The following is a 19,347-nucleotide window of genomic DNA, read 5'->3' on the forward strand; positions in this document are numbered from 1 at the left end:
ACATGGGGCTGCGGAGAAGGGATGAGAAATGTCAGATGCCTGCCTGTCTCATCATGAAAGCATCACCCCAGACTCGGAGCTGTGGGGAGACACAGCCCCTTTCTTCTTGGCTGCACATGCCCCGGGTACAGCTTCTGTAAGATGAAGTTGGGGGAGGGTGGGAGAAGTAGGCCGTGGCCATGACTCATGGTTCTTACTGAGATTTAGCAGATTTTCTTGAATGAGTGTTTCTCCATTGCTCTGTGCCCTTTTGATAATTTCCAGAGACTTTGAATGATAGTTTTATTTTTTTTCATTTTTTATTTTTTTCATTTTTTAAAGCATCTGACTGCGGGGTGGGTCCGCTGAGCTACGGACGCCATCGTTCCGGAAGCCCGACCTCCTGCCTGCATGATGCTGCACACTAGACTGGGGCCAGGTCCCGGGGTTTATGCTCCCGGGCGGCTCATGCCTGTCACAGCATAGGTTCACAGCAAATGGACGAGGAATGAATAATTGTTAGCGCTTATGAATCTCCATGCTAAGTATTCCAAATGCCTGATCTCATTAAATCCTGACCATAAGCCTCTGCGGTTGATGGTGTTTTCGTCACTCTTGTTTTAAAGACGTGGACTAAGGCAAGGCTGAGAGAATCAATAAATCAGTGTAGCCAAGGTCTGGATTCAGGTCCTGGGGCTCCCAAGCCCGTGTCCTTCCATCTGGACCACTTGCTGTCCCCCCTTCCCTCCCTTCATTTGCTGCATGTCACCAAGAACCCTTGACTTTCCGGGCACTGTGCTGCCTTCAGGAGAGATTGAATGATGGGCCGAAAGAGACAGAGTATACAGCAGGCTGGATCAGGTCAGTCTCATAAGAAATTTCATTTTTGCCCTAAGAACAATGAGGAGCCATAGAGAGGTTTTAAACAGTGCATGACATGTCACATTTGTGTTTTAAAGATTACTTTCTGAAATAAGCGTTTTCTTTTTTTTTTGTTGTTTTTGTTTTTGTTTTTGTTTTACAATGCAAGGACTGATTTTATTTTTTCCTTAGGGTGTTCTGAATCCAAGATCTATTTTCAATTATTTGGACTCATTTCTGATTTTCTTCCTCCATGCAGGAGGGTTGGCAGTTATGGGCCATGTAGAGAGGGTTGAAGAGAAGGTGAAGTGGGAGGAGGTATGGAAAAGAAAACAGGGTCAGAGCCTTTCCCACTTAATTTATTGGAAATATATAATTGGAAGAATTGAAGATGCCATCAAGCCAAAAGGCAAATATTAATGTTTAACCTACAAGCCCAGAACTTAATGAGAACAAGTCCAACAACTGCTTTCAAATTAAAAGAGCTTAGTAGATCCTAATGATTCAAATATGAATAAAAGGTACTCTCCATTTTTCAGTCAGCCATGCTTTGTTTTTTAAAGGTGCAGGTAGAGAAAAGGAAATTTGAGCTTTACAAAAGCCACACCTAGCCCCCACCATGGGACTGCTCGCTGATCGAGAGGCACCCTGAGAGTCTAACTCCAGGCTTAGAAGCTGGCAGTGAACACTCCACGTGAAGGACACAGGTAGCCTGGGGCCAGCAGCAGCTAGGGTTCAGTCCTTCTGGCTTCTATTGGCCAGGCCACTGATGCGCTGTGTGTCCTGGAGCAAGTGAAGTGCCCTCTCTGAACCCCCTTTTTTTCCTTTGTAAAGTAAGGTGATTGAACTGATGATCACACAGGTTATCTCCCAGCTCCAAATATGCCGATGCCTGTGAATCATGAGGAAAGAAGGAATTGGCACCAGTGTGGCTACGAGCTCCAGATCCTGGAGGAGACATAGACGGTCCTTTCTGTCTTTGGAGACACTAAGTAGCAGATGTTTACTCGATGGTCCACCATTTCCTCCCCATACTCCATCCGATAGATGCCAGAGCTGTTAGTAATCTCTTTGGAATAAGTAATTCATTTTAAAAAAAAAAGTAAATAAAGAGGAATAGTGAAAAGGAAAAAGAAGGGAGGTGAAGCTAGCAGATGATATCGTGTGATGTATAGCAGCAGCCTGGATGCAGACTCCCTGGGAAGGAACCCCAGTTTCCTGGTTTCCCTCTTGGGAAACTTCCCGAGTCTCAGTTTCCTCATCAATAAAATGGGAATGGTGTTCATTATATTCCATGGCATTGTGTTACTGCCTGTGTTCAGTAAAAAACAAGCAAAAATACAGACTAAGCAAAAAAGTAAGCACCAAATGGCAAGCTGTACTGCTGGCAGAGAACCCCGTCCAGCACGGAGTCAAAGCTCTGGGAGATGAGGGCCAGAGAAGTGCCAAGTCCCAGAAACCAGAGGCCCCGGGCACTCCTCTGCACCAAGGTGGGTGAGCGAGGGCTGGGAGCACGGCCGGCTGGCCAGTGACAACGGGGCTTGGTGGCCCAGGGCAACACCGTGACTGGACCCCCTCAGCGTTACGGTACCCACTGCCTTTGCCTCGTAAGAGACGGGCTTAGGCACCAGTGTCGACAGGCTGGATGACTGCATCGGATTTATCATCTGCCAGGTGTGTGGTGGAGTTCCTGCACCTAATAGTATCTTTTGGTATAATTAATATCGTTTTAAATTTTCGAAAGAGAAAGCTATTAGAGAACAGATGATGGTGGTTAGAGTTACGCCAAGCCTCCTGGAAGTCTCATGATGGCCCACCTACCGGGGTGTCCATCCACCTGCAGCCACCAGCCTTGACCAGAGACCGTCAGGTTGATAGATGCCCTCTATCCGGGGAGCACTAGTCTAGATTATGCAGCTCCTCTGAAACTTTTTGCATCTATGTGCTGTGCTGTTTAGAATTGTATTGCACAGGAAGCATTTTCATAGCCTAAGCTCTGTTCCTGAGGGGTCTGATTTCCATGTCATCCATGGACACCCCATATTCAGGGCATCATGTTTATGATTCTCTTTAGATTTTGCCTCTAGCCAGCGCCCACCCCCAACCTTCCCCCAGGCGAAGGGCAGCTCCCACCAGTCCCCAGGCACACCTCCCCCACGTCCACGCCTTCCAGGCTGCTTTCTCGGCCTGGACATTACCCCCCACATCCCACCTCTGGAAAACTCCAGTTTCCATTCCCACTCCAGGCAAACCTCACCTTGTTATAAACCCTCCATGCAGCTTGCCTGGGAAGCACCGATCTTTCCTCTTTGAATATTGTCTTGCTTTGAATTATCTTCAAATCCAGCTTATCCCCACTTCATGATTAATGGGAAAGGAAGGGGGAAGCAGAACCTCTTAAGAGGGGAGAATGTCAGGAGTACAAAGATTGTGGGAACTTCCATGAGAAGGGGGAGATATGGAGGGGAGTTGGGAAACTGTCCTCGTAGGTGAAGACTCTAGCTCCCCCAGGGTGGGGGTGGAGGCAGGGAAAGGGGACTGAAGGCGTCTTTCTGTGACAATATGTTATGTAAGCACAAAAGTGGTGCCCACCCTTTTTATCTGCAGAAAAGAATTCTGGGTTGAGAACTTTCTTGGTCGTAGTTTTGTAAGGCAGAACCAGAGCCGTCTCCAAGGTTTAAATGAAGTAGTAGTTTGTTTAATATTTTTCATGGGGGGAAAGATGGAAAGTGGAAAGGGATGGTTTGGGGAGTGGGGGCAGGGATCAAATTTTCCTTAATTGCTTGTTTTAGCTGCGCAGTTTTTTTGTTTTTTTTTTTCCTTTCCTTTTTATTTCCCTCCCGCCCCCAATAGGCCTGGAGAACTTCTGCAAGTTGCTTATGGGAACCAAGGTCCAAGAAGATGACATTCTGTCATCCCACCCCCCACCTGGCTGCAGGCCACCAAGCAGAGCTGGCGTGGGGCAGGGGCTGTCCCTGCTATCCCAGCCCCTGCTCTAGCAAATTGAGGGCAAGGGGAGGGGGCTGCCTTAGCCCCATGCCAGGGATGCCATGGGGACAGAGCAGCAGAGGCCCTGGGGAAAGAGGGAAGTGAGGGCCAAGCTGGCCATGGTGACCGAGTGACGAGCTGATCGGGTTCCCTGAAGCCTGTGTGTACACAGCATATGCAGTTACTGCTGCCATTTTACCGACAAGGGAACTGGAAACTGGGAAAGAGATCATACAGATTTCATTCTCATCTACATGTCCAGTCATCATGCTTTTGAGAAAATCCCAGTCCAGGGGTGGGGGGAGAAGCCAGACTCTCAGTGGTGTGGACCGCGAGCTGGAATTTGTTTGTTGTCATTGTGTACGTTCTCCCAAGGATGTAAGCTCCACAAAAGCCAGGCTCCTGTCTGTTTTGGAAACTGGTGCATCTCAAGTGCTTAAAACAGAGCTGGCATATCAGAGTTTTGAAGTGAAAGAATGAATGCTTTGCAACAGATTCCTGAGGATTCCTCCTTGCCCCCAGGGTCTGTCCTTCACAGCCAGCAGGAGTGTCCTTGAATGTGAACCACCAGGGGAATCCGGGCAGCCCTTTCTGAGAAGGTGGCCTTGGAGTCCAGAACTGAGCCGTAAGCTGGACGCAGTGGTGGGGCCCCCAGCCTCAGGCAGAGCCCCCTTCCTGAGCACAGCAGCCCCCACACTTTGTGTCCAACAAGGGCTTGCAGATTGAATTGGAACAAATTCATTCATCGTGTTCATCCCAGTTAAAAATCCTAAGAAGTCATGCTGTCCTCGACTAATTCCACATTCTGGCTTCTTGACCACTGGGCTCTTCCCCTTGTTTCCCAAAACAAATCCCATCTTTTCTTTATTTGCTCAGATTCCAGGTGACCCTTTGGAAGCAGGAGCGCTGTGAGGCTGGGCTTGGGCGAGCGCCCCGCTGTTGCCTTCTGCAGGCCCCGGGCGTCTCTGCCCTGCCACCCACACCGCCCTGGCTTGCAGGGGGCAGCTCCCCGAGGAGGAGCTCCCAAAGCCACAGGCTGCTGCTGAGATCACCCCAGGGAGGGGCTGGTCCTGAGAGAGCGTGGAGGAGACCCCTGTGCCGAGAGAGAATGAGCTACAGGCCCTAGGGAGGTGGCGCGCTGCATGGGCTACCAGCCCAGGGATTCCTTAGCAAATACCCTGTGAGTCCGGTAAACATTCATTCGATTGTTCTCTGAACAAATATTTATTAAGAACCTCCCGTGTGCCCGGGCACTGATTTGGCAGTGAAAAGTGGGCCAAAAAACACACAAAAAAACAATTTCCTGGCTCCTTGTCTTCATGAAGCAGATGATCTAATGAGCAAGGACAGCCAGTCAATGAGATAAATAAGTGAGACAGGGAGGAGCTAGAAAGTGGTAAGTGCTGTGGAGGAAACATGGAGAGTGGAAAAAGGGACTCTGAACCCTCAGGGAGGGGCTGAGATTTCAGAGCAGGTGCCCAGACAGAGCCTCATTGAGAAGGTGGCTTTGGAATAAAGACAGGAAAGAGGGGAAGGAGCGAGTCACGTAGCTGCGAGCGGGAAGAGCATTGGGCTGGCAGGGGGAACAGCAGGTGCAAAGGCCTCGGGGCAGTCAGTGCTTGTGTGCTCAAGGACGTACCTGGGCAGGAGAGGACAAGAGGAGTGGGGAGTCCTGTAGCAGGCAGGAGCGGGGAACTGGGCGGGAGAAATCCAGAGGGGCCACAGCAAGTGACGACCTGCAGGTCTTTACAGGATGAGGTGGGGGTCCCGGAGGCCCAGCTGCAGTGGGAGCTCAAGCCAGTTGCTCGGTCCCAGTCAAGCCAGTGCTCAAGCATGGATCACAACACTCACATGTAGGAGCACAGTCAGGAGGGCACCACATCCACTGTTGTACACTTTATAGGTGTCCGCTGAAGGCCGTGTCCCTCTCCATCCCGGCACACTCCCTGCTTACCACATTTACTCGGGGACTTAATACTCTCTGAAGTAGAAGGCCTGAGGCAGGTTGTTGAATTGGTTCAGACTGTCCACCCCTGCCCCCTTCCTTCTGCACTGGGTGCCCTCCCTGGCCCCATCAAGACTTCTGGACCCACCCTCGGGGTCCTGTCCGTAGACATCTGCCACCCCAGAGTGTCTGAAACTGCTTCTCCACCCAGGTTTTAATGGAAAGTACCGTGAGGCCTGGAGCCAGGGGACTGGGGATGGGGACTTCCCCTTTTGCCCCTTGGTCTTGTTAGAAACAAGCATTATACAAAAAATGCTCACCCGGTTCTGGAAGAGAAAAGAATTTATTTACGATCTTGCAAGAAAGGGCACACAGCCAAAAACGTGGTAGGCTGGTGTACCAGAGGAAGAGAATGGTGAGCTTTTAATCTCCTATTCCTAATGCACAAGTCCCTCTCCTGTTTCCCCATTGGCTGGGTACTACAGAGGTTACAGTCTATCCGAGAGAACTAACTAGCCCATACAGCCTATCCGAGACAGCCAACTAGCTCATTATTGAGATTTTGAATTGATCAGCCTATCTGAGAGAGTTCATTCAGTTTAAATGTTCTGCTGGGAGTTCCCGCCTCCGATTTTACCTCATATCTCTTTACATTCCAGTAACCATGGTTATTTTCCATATAAGGAGCTGGCGCAGATTCTCTCTTTCTTCCCTTTACCACAGGGCCTGTTTAAGCTGGTTCTGCCTCCATTTTCCCTATTCCATGCTGTCTCTATGTGAAAGCTAAACTTATCCCTTTCTTACAGTCTCCTCCTTTGTCACGAGCCAACCTCAGAGGCTTGGTAAGGGGCCACCCGAATAAAGGACACAGGGGCTGTTTGTAATCTCTGAAATGGTGACATGCCTTTGCGCAGCATGTTATGGTTTATACAACAACTTGAGGTTTTGCGGGGTCTTAGAATGTTTGGGTTAAATTAGAGATGGGTTTAAGCCTTGACTTGATCACCAAGTAGCTGGGAGTGAGTGTTAATTTCTTAAGCCTCCCGGAGTCTTGGGTTGTTTCCTTCTAAAATGGGGGAACTCATATCTGCCCCCACCCATTTCATAAACTCAAATGGAACAGTGTACCTGAAAGACCCTTGAAGAAAGACAAAATATAAAATTGGGAAGGATGTGTGTTTACAGTGCAGGCTGACGGATTTTACAGTAACTGTAGTTTTACTCTCCCCCCACTGTGGAGCCCTAGACATCACACAGATGCAGACTCTTTGAGACCTTATGGGAGGCATGGGTTGTGGTTCCTCCTGATCTCACAGGGATGGACAGAGGAATCCAAGGCAGCTTCGGGGAGCAGTTGCCTTGCTGTCCCTTCTGCGGCCCCAGCCTCCCCTCGGCACAGCCCCATGTCTGCAGCGACTCAGCCACCCGCTCCCGTTTTGTTCCCCAGCTCTTGGCTCTCATTCCCACCAACGTCCTCTTGCTCGTCACACTCTCAGCTGTAGACTTGGCGGATACCCTTATTGGTTTGGCTAACTTTCCCCATCCTTGTTCTTTCCGTCTGTGTGTCTTGGCTACCACAGGTCACCGGCCATATACGGAAGCTCTGTCCTCGGCTCCGTTGTGCACCTGCGGCCTGGTGAGCCGTGGTCAGTGGGGCTGGTGTCAGTGGTGGAGCCCCACAGCTGAGGCATACCGGCCTGGGGGCTCCTTTCCCTCAGGAAAGGGTCAGGGGTCCTGGCACTCACCAGGACTGGCCACCCCTTACAGCGGGGGACAGTAACACTCTCTTCTGCAGCATAATGCATCAAACTCAACGCAGTCACCACCCGGCACGTGGGCCCTGTTAACCGGGCACCCCCCAGGGCATTTAGCATGAGCTGCTCTTACATGAGACACTCTGGTTTCTGTGTGTTGGACCCAGGAGCGACCATCTGGGGTCTTCTGTTTCTCGAATGGCACCTCTGTCCTCCAACCTGGTCCTCCTGGGAGCTGGGTTTGCATTCCCTCACCGCTATGCTCAGCCACCCCAGGACCCCAGGCCCTTCCTGGGTCGTGTTGCCCAGAAATATCAACCTCGGTCCGAAGCAGAAATAATCACTTCCTCCCTCACATTCCTGAAGAACAGCTCCTTTACATCCATAAACACAAAGTCCTGGCAGAAAGGAAGTCAGAGGGATTTTATTATTGTTGTTGTCATTTGTACACATTGCGAGCTGCACAAAATGCCAACCGAAAAGCAAATGTAGAAAAATAGTGGAATCATATTGGCAATAATGACATTGTTATTACTATTATTGTTATTTTACAGACAATTTGCAGGTGATTATAATTACTGTATACAGGTATTGTCACCAGAATAAATCCATGGTAGGAGTTCACAGTGGCATCAAGCTGTACATTCAGGTTCTTTTTTGGAGAAAGGGGCCGTGCCACAAGGTGCTGCCTCTCCTTACCATCTGCCTTAGAGAAAGTCACATTTGAAAGAAAAAATAAAGCAACAAGACAACATAAGATAAAATAAATCCATCACATTAAAACTAAATCAGTTCTAGAGCCCTGTCCTGTCTGTTGAGTAAATGCAAGCCACAGACTGGTTCCCTGGGCCAGGTCTGCTTATGGCACATGCTTCTGCACACTGTTGGTGTGCATTTTATTTATTGGATAACCTATTTTGTCTTTTTATTTGAAAATAAGCAGAAAGATGAGGCACAGAGCATCCAAGGACTTTGTGGTCCAGACAGGTGTGATGCTGGTGGCGAGGAAGGGTTTCTTCACAGACTGGTTGTAACAGGGACCATTCATCTCCTTTTGTGAGTTTCCTAAACTGGACGCCCAGCTGGGGAGTGTAGCCCCAAGGAGGCTTTGAAGTCCTACCAGAGTGACATACCTGATGTCACCATGGTGACTCCGCTGGCCTGGTTTCCTGCTTCCAGATAGGAGGCTGGGACCACACCGCCAGGGATGCAGATGTGGTTGTAAGAGGACCTGGGAGGATGCCACGCACAATGGTCCCCACCTGCTCTCCTGCCTCATTAACCTGCCTGGACTATGATGGGGACATCCACTCCTCCACCAAATTATAAATTCTTGAAGGTCAGGGTCACATCTGATTAATTTCTGTAGCCACCAGTGTTTAGCACACAGCCAGAGACAAGATAAATACTGTTTAAAAGAAACATGTTTTGAAGTTGAAATTGGGGAAATGGTAAAGGAAAGAAAAATCAAAGTTTCGTATTGTTACATTCAGAGAAGAGACTATATGGGCAGAATGAGGTGCACTCTTTAAAATGGGGAAAAGAGTGAAGACATAGGCACAGGTTATCAGAACACGCCTTGGTTAATACTAAACTTCCTCGGGCAAGAAGGATGAAGCAGGATATTCTGCAATAAGTCTAACCTTGGGCTGAAAGACAGTTCAAGAAATCTTCGCAGTTTGAAGAAATGCAAAAGATTCTCTGTGACATTTACAGAATTCAAGCTTACAAACACCTTAAATTAGATGTAATGTTGCTCTCAGCTGTATGTCATGCTGTGCTTTCTGCTCAACTCTAAACTTAGCAATTACTTCCCAAATGCCCTGAGCAGGAAGTCATTTTATTACACAGATCGTCCAATCGTGCACTGAATTGACTTTCTAAAACTCCACTTTGAAGTCTCCTGCAGTCAAAATGGAATGGTTTGACTGCTGGAAGCTTAAGCCATTGAAGTTTCAACAAGGTAATCTCCCTCAGGATAAAATGAATTAGTACAAGCATGAACCACTTTGAGTTCATCAGGAAAATCTCCGAATTTATTACAACCAACCTTTAAAATATCCTTAAGCTACCCCCAAAAATCCCTGCTCTATGAAAGGTGCTGTCCAGAAACTATGTTTCCTTTCTCATGCAGAGCCCCCAACTCCCTTCCCAGTAGGTGTTTTCAAACCAATTTGACAGATAATGAAACTGAGGCCCAGAGATAGAGTGTCTCTTCCCATTACCCCAAACTACCACTGTGGTCTCTTATATCTTGAAACCATTTTCTTCTTGCAAATTCAGAAGCTTAGAGGGTAAACAGGAGCCAATGTCAGAACTTTTTTGCATTAGAATCAGTTGCTGTGGATGGAATGAGGGGCTAGGAGGAAAACAACCAAAAACAGAAACTTGAACTTTCACAAAACAACTCACCCTGCACTGCGAGACTTATCGCAACTTATTGAACCCCACTTTGTGCCAGGCACTGGGTGGAGAAGCAGGGACACGTGGATGGGTTAGACAGAGCTCCTGCTCTTGAGGAGCACGTATTCAAATGCAGGAGACCTACAAGTACACAGATAAAGATACCGTGATGAGGGATGGCAGAAAAGTGGGTTCAGGGGCCACAGGAGCACTTAGCTCCCACAGCAAGGCATCGAGCCCAGGTTCACCCTGGGGAAGGGTCTCCACCCCAGGAACGATTTAGTACAGATTCAAACTCTATAGGACAGGGAGTTGATTCCTGGATTACTATGATCAGGCATTCCAACGCGAGGATGCAGGCAGCAGGAGGTGTAGACATAAGAATGTGCTCTGGGACCGCCATGGAAGGAAAGACTTTGTGTTCAGGGCAAAGGGACTTTGGGCTAGTAGGAGAAAAGAGAACCTTGAGACACAGTAATTGAGAAACACAGATGACCAACCAAGAATGGAACAGTCAGCCAATCATGATGATGCTTATTGATAATGCTTTACAAAACCACCCTTTTCATTGACCTAGTTTTCCTTTTGCCATCGAATTTATTTGGTTATGCAGGTGTCTGAAATAGCAGTGCGGTGTAATAGTAAGATCGTAAGACAGTGAATTAGGAGATGTAGATTTGGTTCCTGGCTGTCATTTAGCAAGATGTGTGACTCTTGACAATTAATTAACTTCTCTGAGTTGGAGGCTTCATAGCATAAAGGATAGTGGAGGCTCTGGGTTCAAATCCTTATACCGCTACTGCTGAGCTGTGCGATCCTAGGGAAATTACTTTACTTCTCCCAGGATCATTTGTATGTTATGAGGGTTTTGAAGATTAAAAGAAACGATATGTGCAAGAAACCTAGCAAAAGAAAGTTGAGCATTGTATGTTATTTCCATCCCCTGTTCCTTCATACGTTAAAAAGGGAAATGAGTCTGTGACCAGTCATGAAATTTTGGGTTTGAGGATTGTATTTAAAGCCATATGACTTTATCTACACCTATGAAATGAAGATACATTCTCTCTACCTTTTAAGTTGATTGTCAAGAGAAGATCAAATATTGTGAAGAGAAGATCAAATATAGGCAATAATTTGGTTTAGAGATTAACAAAGCATTACCCAGCAACACCCACACGTTTCCATTGGTCGAGAAGCCCAGTTCTGTATAATCAGGGCTTTTCTTTGTGTAACAGAAGGCACTAGGACCTTTCCTCAAATTGAAATTGATTTACAGAGTTTGTCCCACTGAAAATAAAGTGCATTATTACTTTTCAGCATAAAAAGAGGCACTGGGAAATGTTCAACTATTCTTTTCTAGATTTTTCCATAATGTCCTCTATCCTGATATCCCTAGCATAATTACCAGGTGCCTTTGATAACAAAGTTAAAAAGGCAAAAAATGTAAAGAAAAAAGTTTTAAAAAATGTAAAGGAGGAAGGGACACAGAAAGATTTGGGAAGGCATCCTAAAGATTTTGAGAATCTTCGTGGTTGGTATGTTTTTATCTACATTTTTTCAAAAAAACACTGCATACTCTATTGTCTGTAATATCTCCATGGTATACCCTAGCTTTGTCATCCTTTGAGACTCATGTGGTCAGGTGTAGGTTTTAAGAGCACAACCCAGGACGCTAAACATCAGACAGAGTCTAGATTAAACAACCCATTGTTCTTCTTCCAATTCTGAGCTCCCATGATTTTAAATTAAATCTAATAGATACAAATGAAATGTTTTATTATTCTTCTGGATCTTTTCAGTGTTTAGGATTTTGTGATTTATATTTATAGCTCCATAAACTTGCACAGTGTTCAATACATAATAGATGTTCAGTAAGACAAGAATGAATACGTGAATGAACCAATTTAAAGGAATAATCCAGATGTTAGAATATGGCGCTTGGCTCTAATAATTCAAGACTGACCTCCTTCCTCCCTATGACATTGAGATGGATACCTTGCAAGACAGATGCAAGAAAACACAGTTCTACTTCTATTTTCTTTTCTACACAAATTGTGCAGCTGCATGCAGCAGCCCTGGTCATTGCACATGCTCAGAAATATGCTCTCTGACACCAAAGCAAACAATGTGTCAAAAAACATAAACAAATTAAGCGGCAATGTCATCTGGGGACCTTGAAAATACCTAAAAGCAGGCTTTTTAATCAATTGCCACATGCTAGGACTACCTGGAGAGGTATGCTATCACCTTCCACAAATGAGGGATACTTCTCTCCTGTCGCTGCATTTAATTGTTTTCTTTTTTACAGAGGAACCAGAGTCATATGCTATTATTTCTAGTTTGTTTTTTGCCATGAATGTACTCTGTTGGTCCTCCCCTTGGTTCATCTCTGAACTTGGCCTTTGCCACACTCAACACGCTTACAATTTCCTGTTCACCATCTCCCTACCCATGGTGTACACTCCATGAGGATGGGATGGTTTTCTTTTCTATTCTGTTTTTTCACATTATGACCAGTGCTTGACATGTGGCATTTTGTCAGGACATATTTGACCGAATGAAGTACTGTAGTTTTGAGCAAGTTACTTCACCCTTGCAGAGCCACAGATTGCCCAACTGTAAACTTAGGAGTAAGATTAAATAAATGCCTTTCCTGTGTAATAAACATATGATCCAAGAACAGTTAGCATGGTCCCTTCAAATACCAACTTAGGAATTTCATTTGATTGCTTCCATGCATCATCACCATCATCATCATCATCACTTTAACCAAACCCTCGTTCCCTCCATTTGGCCTTTTTATGGGATGCCATTCGTTCCAGCTCTTCTCCATGAGAGGAACCCAGCAGACAGATGTGCCATGCTCCTCAAAAGGAAAAGAAGGTGGCCCTGGTCTTCTCACAACACAAGAGGGGACAGGTGTCCCCTGCAGAGTCCACCTTGGACAGAGATTGATGATGGAGAGTATGAATTTGGTTTCCCACAGGACCCTCATTTCTGACTGGAAATTTCCCTACAAGTTTTAACACTTGAAATTTCCCCCAGAAATTTGCCACAAAAAAAAATTGCCACTGATGACTTCTCAAGCCTGTTTTTTTGGTCATTCTTTTACTCAAGCCTATTCTCCACCTGCCTTTCAAGTCCACCCAATGTTCCTGGTTCCTTCTCCTTATGGCCTTTGGTCCTATGTTCCCTCTCTGAATGACCCCCACCCCCCACCACCTGCCCTTCACCTGACCAGTCTCATCCATTCTTGTGTCCCACCATAGACACCAACTTCCCCATGAGGACTTCCCTGACCACCCCTACCCCACGTCTCCAGTGTGGGTTTGACACTCTCCTCTGTGCACCCATGGAAGCCCTGTCCCTACCATGGTGCCTCCCTGCTTTAATTTCCCTCTCAAGGGGCCAGATCCCTTGCTAGACTGTGAGCTACTGTATCTTGCAGTACACTCCTGGCACATAGTAGGCCCATACATATTTGTTGAATTAATGAATGATTTGATAAGTGAGTGCACTTGGTGTTGACTGGCTGTGCAGGGCAAATGTCTGGGTTTCAAGGATCCTTCTCAGTCTTCCCCAGGCAATGGAGACCTGCTATTCTTCTTGGACCACCTTGCACCTTGTCTAGGCCTCATCAGAGCCCTAAGTACATCACATCGTAATAATAACTCTAGATCTTCCTTGAGTTCTTTGAGAGAAGGCACTGTGCATTCTACGTTTATGCTCCCATCTGGCAAGAACGTAGTTGCTTAGTCAACATCTATGAACTACAGAAACCAACAGAAGATGTTTTCCTCCCCACCTTCTCCCAGGTCCATAGCATCCCAACTGCTTTCAACTAGCCATGGAGGTATTTAATTAGGCCCAGGGTTACCTTAGGTTCACATCAGCTTTTCTGGATTTAGTTGGGTCATGAGTAACAAAGTTCAGTTAATCTCAATATTAGTAACATTTATTCCTAACTGGTGTGGGGAAACTTAACAAAAATAACAACAAAGAAAAAAAAATTATGCTGAGAATGAAGACATACTAGACCATTATCTTGGCAGGCATTTTGTTTATAATTTTTATAATCAATAATAGAATGTCCCTGCTTTACATTATATGTGTATATATTTACTTTTACGTATATATATATATATATATTATATATCTATACTTCAATAGAAAGAGACATAAAAGAGCCTTTTCAAATGAGGCATGACACACATTTGACACTCTTATTTACAATATAGAGGTGTACATACTACACAATTACAATAGATGCTCAGAGGCCAGAGTGGGTTTACAAAGACAGCAGAGCACCCCTATAAAAGGGAGGTGCACTGTACGGCTGGACTGGACGTTTATTGCCATTAGTTCTCCCTATGTCCAGACAGCAGACTGAAGTTAAAAATGGCATCTGGTTATTTGAAAAGACGATGACCACTGATTGGATTCATCTTGGTTCCGTGACTGCTGGTTACGTGGTCTCTCACATGACCAGGGAATGACAAATGTCGCTGATGGGACTTGGAAACACAGAATGAAATGAGCCCATCAGAGGGGCAGGGCTCCTTGTGTGGCTACAAACTGATGGTCCCGCCCTGAGCATGGGCACTTGTCTAGGCCAGGAAACCCAGCAAATTCCTCCCGCGCCACAGCACGGCAGTGGCACTGCTCATGGACAACCAGGGTCTATGCCCAGCACAAACTGGAGAACTTGGAAGATTACCCAGTGGGAAAGTGGCTACAGGACTTACTGATCCAAATGTATTAAGACTAGGATGTAATGAAAGTTCAGAGAGGACTCACAGGAAAACCCTAAATCCATTGGGTGGAAAACTGCCTTTGTAGAGCATTCAACTTGGTCCCGCTTGTTTGTTTTTAATCTGTTTGTTTGTTTTAAATTTTATTTGAAAGACATCCACAAATCTTCCAGAAGGCTTTCCTGTGTCAGTCATCCCTGCTGCTCCGGCCAACATGTTCCTTTAGTGCAACCACACCGTTCTCTAGGCTTCCTTTAGCCAACACAGTGTACTCAGTTTCTGCGATGATGGTCTCCACTGTGATCTCCAACACTTCCCCTTAAGTCACTTAACCAATAATGGTTCAAGTTGCGTCCTTGGTGTGGCTGTTGTTCTCTCTGATCTCACCTTTATCCCTGTTCTCTCTTGGTTTTGATCTACAGTGACCGTTCCTAGCCCTTTATTTTCCTAAGGCAAGAAGACATTTCTATTGGAAGATAACCAGCACCCTTCTTAGAGCCCCCCTGAGTTTTAAATCCAGCAGTCCTCCGTTCAGATGTCTTTCTCCTTCCACAGGGAGGAGAAACTGCTGGCCATGTTCATGGTTTTAATTTTTTGCAGTTGCATCAAATGCTAACATAGCATTTCTTTGGAAGTGTATCAGCAGGAGCTTCACACATGCATGCGTTAATCTCAGTGCCCCCTTCTGCTAGGTTTAGTCTGAGTCCATGTTCCCTACTGCAGACAGAGATTTAAGCAATCACAAAAATACTCCATGGACCAGGACTCCACACAGAAAAAGTCTGGGGAAGTAGGTGAAACAATTAATTCAACATGTTCCGTATGGTTATTTTTGTCTGTAATAAACTTGCATTTACTGATATCAATGTGTTTATCCCCCCTTTATCTTAAATCCCACCCCCTCCCCACTGCTCTTATGAAATAAAATTGGGATTTATAAAGCATTCCTTTTCTCTTGTTGAGAAAACATAAAGAGAGAATAAGAATACGGACATCACATCGTCTCGAACAAGTGGCACATTCGAATCTAATAGGGATTATATTTACACAAATATGTTCAGCTTCTGCACAGAGTTTAACCTGAGTTCTGAAATGCTTGTGCGCACTTGATTTAATCAAAAATAATAAAGCTATGAGCTAGTAACATGTTGGACAAATCTAATTAATTGGAGCAATCCATCTGTGGGCCAGTGGTGGTTACCAAGTCAGGCTCACCAACCCTCTCCAAGCATTCTGTCTTTATTTTCATCTTTTTCCCAGAAAGCATCTTGAATGAGACTTCAGGTGGCTAGACAAATTACAGCCAGGTTTGTTGCCCCTTCCCCTGTTTGCTCAGCTTTCCCAGATCTCCCAAATGGAAACAGCCTTCACGCCCAGCCCCACCCACCCTCCATCCTGCGATGCCTTCTTCTTTGGGCTCTACCCCAATACGGCAGAGGTCTCTCAAAGCACGTCTCTGCTGACACTCTCAGCTGGTTCTAGACATTTCTGGCAAGTTACCCAAGGCCTGATCCCTCAAAGCCGCTACTTGAAGTAGTTGAGTCCGGCCACCAAGAAAAACTTCTCCAGGAAGAGTTCTGAGTCCAGCACGGCGATGTGAGCCGCTCGGCCGATGAGGGTGTTGGCAGTGTTTGGCAGGGCGTGGAACACGTTGTGTCGAATTAAAGTGCAGTCCTTGGCTTCAGCCAGAGGGCCGAGAAGGTTGTTGATCATTTCCACATAAACTGGCCCTGCAAGGAGGGAAGAAGGACATGAGGTCAATTTGGAAGTTAGAGAAATCTAGAGAAAAACCCTAGATAAGAAGCAACTTCCTATTCCCTGGGAAGACTTAATATATGGGTTTTCAAACTATTCCCAATATTTGTGAAACAAACAAATAAAACCAAAGTCCTCTTTGTCTAGTTATTTTCAAAATGGTTGATGTTTGTGTATGTGTGTGTACATGTATTGCCTGCATGCGTGTGTACATTTGTGTGTGCAAAGGTGATGTGCGTGTGTGTGCCAAGTTGAGCATGTGTGTGCTGATCTTTGCACGTGTGTGTTCATGCATGTGTGTATACGTGTGCATATGTGTGTGAGTGCATGTAGCAGCGGGTGATATGCCGGCTGACTTCCCAAATCTGCACTCATTGATGTCTTTACTTGCCGTCCAAGCCTACAGACCCGATGCTAGATCAGAGCCTCCCAAAGCACTGGAGAAAGGCTGTCCGTGCTGAGCTTGAAAACAAAGGCTTGGTGAACATCTGATTTCTAAACTCAAAAGCCCAAACTGCCATGCAACAAAAAAGAAATCTGAAATGAGAAGTGATTCAGCCAAACTGATGCTTGTTTTCTCTGACTCCATCTTGAAGCTACAGGAAGGGAAGAAACATAACAGAGAAGCAGGCACGGGGGGCTTCGTTTGTTCCTTTGTGCCTCCGCCACCCCGGGCCTGCAGGTGGGGTGGGGGCGGATGTGATGAGACCTCCTTTAGGTCTGGGGTCTCCTTCAGCTCTGCTTCCTCTGCCTCCCCTGCACCCCAGAATCCAGGCATAGGCTGCCTCATTGACGTCCCCTGGACTGGGATTTGAGCCTGAGAACGTGGACACGGCCTGGGCCCCCGCTGAGGGAGTCCGTGCTGCAGAATCCGTGGGTCTCAGAGAGGGGGAAGCAAACAGATAACCCAGACAGTCCAGCAGTGCTAGGAAGCTGTGGGAGCCCCAAAGAGGCCTGGGGGTCAGAAGGAGGACCCCATGGAGTGTTCCAGAAGCTCTGGCAGAGTTGGGGAGGGGGTGTCCCTTGGTGGGTGACTGGGGACTGAGGCCAAGGCCACGAGGGGTGGATGACGGTGCCTCTCAGCAGGTGGCAGGACAGGAAGGGGACCGCGGGAGGAACCACAGGCATCTGAGTTCTGTTTCAGGGTCCACTGAGGCTGGAGGCACAGCTTGATGGAGAAGTGGAAACTGATACCTCCCCACGCCGTGCATCGCACACACCGCATGGCATTTCACAGATTGCCCTCCTCTGGGAGGCCAGGGAGGAGGAGAAGGGGACAGTGCAGTTTTTCCTGGTTGCTTTTATTTTTATAATTGGAAGTATGAATGGACTCTTTCTGTTTAAAGTGACTCAGTTACATTTTTGCACCAGGCAGCAGGGGTCTCGGAGTCATACAGTTAAATTGCATCATTGATAAATAAACAGATTTGCCCACCTGAGTCTACAGTTCACACCTACCAGACCCAAATTCTTTCTTTCTGCAAAACCATTGATGAAAGCATTTTTATCACATGGAAACCTTCTGGAATGTTCCTGAGGGCTGGGATATTTTACTTTTGCCTTTCTGGGGAGACGCTGCTCTGAGTGGCAGTGAGCTCTGACCTCAGGGTGCCCGTTCCAAATAACTGGGCCTGTTTTATAAATCTGGCGTGGCACTCCGAGTTTGCATGGTGAGAGGGACAGCTCGTGTTCTGAGTTTATCAGTTCACCCCGACCCTGGAAGCCTCTTCATACCACAAGCTGTTCTCCTTCCACCCCAGTCTGCGGGCAGCCACAGGGGTGGCCTCGGGAGCTCCGCTCTCCCAGGCTGGGAAGGGCAGGAGGCCCCAGCAGTGCCTGCAGCATGTTTCCATTTTTCCCTCTTCCTCAGGGTCTTGCGAGGATCTCTCAAGAAGAGGAGGTTGCACATGTAGAATTGAGATCATAGGGCTTGGGCTGTGGAAGTCTCTCTCCTGGCCATGTTGATTGGGTTAAAAAGAACTGGGGGTTAAAATAAAGGGCAGGATCTTTCTGAAGGGCCCACTGATGTTTTAGAATAGTGGTCACTGCAATAGACAGCAAGGTCCTGAAAGATTATCACACCATACACCTTTTGTGCAGAAAGTGTTATTTTTGAGGGGAAATTGAAGCTAGCGACAATTCACAAAGGAATAGTTAAGTAAACCCTGTGATGGGCGGGTAAAAGATGGCCTGCCCTTTTAAAATGATGTAATGATTACTGTATGATCACATGAATAATGCATGAACTTTCCCAATAAATGGACATTGTTGTTACACCAATACAAAAATTTGTTAAAATTGTATAAACAATAAAGACCAAAAGGTCATTTATAAAAAAAAACAAAAACAGAGAAGCCACTGAAAATGCAATGATTTCTCAACCACCTCATTTTCTGCTGAGAATTTTATTGGTTTGATAAGCCCTTGAGGCAATCCTCTGGAATATTTTTTATATATACCATACCCTTATTATTATTTATTTCTCAAATAAAGCACTGTTTTCATTTTGACTGACTTTCAGTGTAGGAGCAAATTATCTACATGAAAATGGAGTGGATAATTTGGGAGGTGGAACAGAGAGAAGGGGTTGGTTGGGAAGTGTTTTATGTCAAAATTTGTGAAAAATAGACACAATGGTACATCTTTAAGGAAAAAAACAAAACAAAAGCCATAATCACACAGAGTCAACTCCATATCAAATCTCCCTGTACATTTAAATGAATTCACAAATTAAATCATATTTCTTTGATGTTCATTAAAATCACAACAGAAAATAAGAGCTTAGAAAAAGTAAGAGGCTGCTCTTTTCTTTCCACTTGACTGACAGGATCATTAGCCAATTTAAGTAATACGTAATATCCTTTGAAGAATGGCAGGTTTGCAAAAAAGACATGAACACCTTAAAAATGGA

The 19,347-nt window shown here is 46.1% G+C and overlaps 1 protein-coding gene across 2 annotated transcripts in view; it reads right to left on the bottom strand.

Annotated features, from left to right (window-relative positions):
- Positions 1 to 7,947: 7,947 nt before the first annotated feature.
- The window catches only part of FAM135B (family with sequence similarity 135 member B), a 322,870-nt gene continuing 311,470 nt past the window's right edge, over positions 7,948 to 19,347 (bottom strand). Inside the window, exon 20 of one of the 2 annotated variants that reach the window (XM_037803310.1) lies at positions 7,948 to 16,411. In XM_037803310.1, the coding sequence (XP_037659238.1) occupies positions 16,206 to 16,411 (206 nt within the window). In that variant the 3' untranslated portion in view covers positions 7,948 to 16,205. The remainder of the gene's footprint in view (positions 16,412 to 19,347) is intronic. The other variant, XR_005211678.1, reaches the window with a different exon arrangement.

The sequence above is a fragment of the Choloepus didactylus genome, chromosome 14 (assembly GCF_015220235.1).
Source record: "Choloepus didactylus isolate mChoDid1 chromosome 14, mChoDid1.pri, whole genome shotgun sequence".
Taxonomy (NCBI): Eukaryota; Metazoa; Chordata; class Mammalia; order Pilosa; family Megalonychidae; genus Choloepus; species Choloepus didactylus.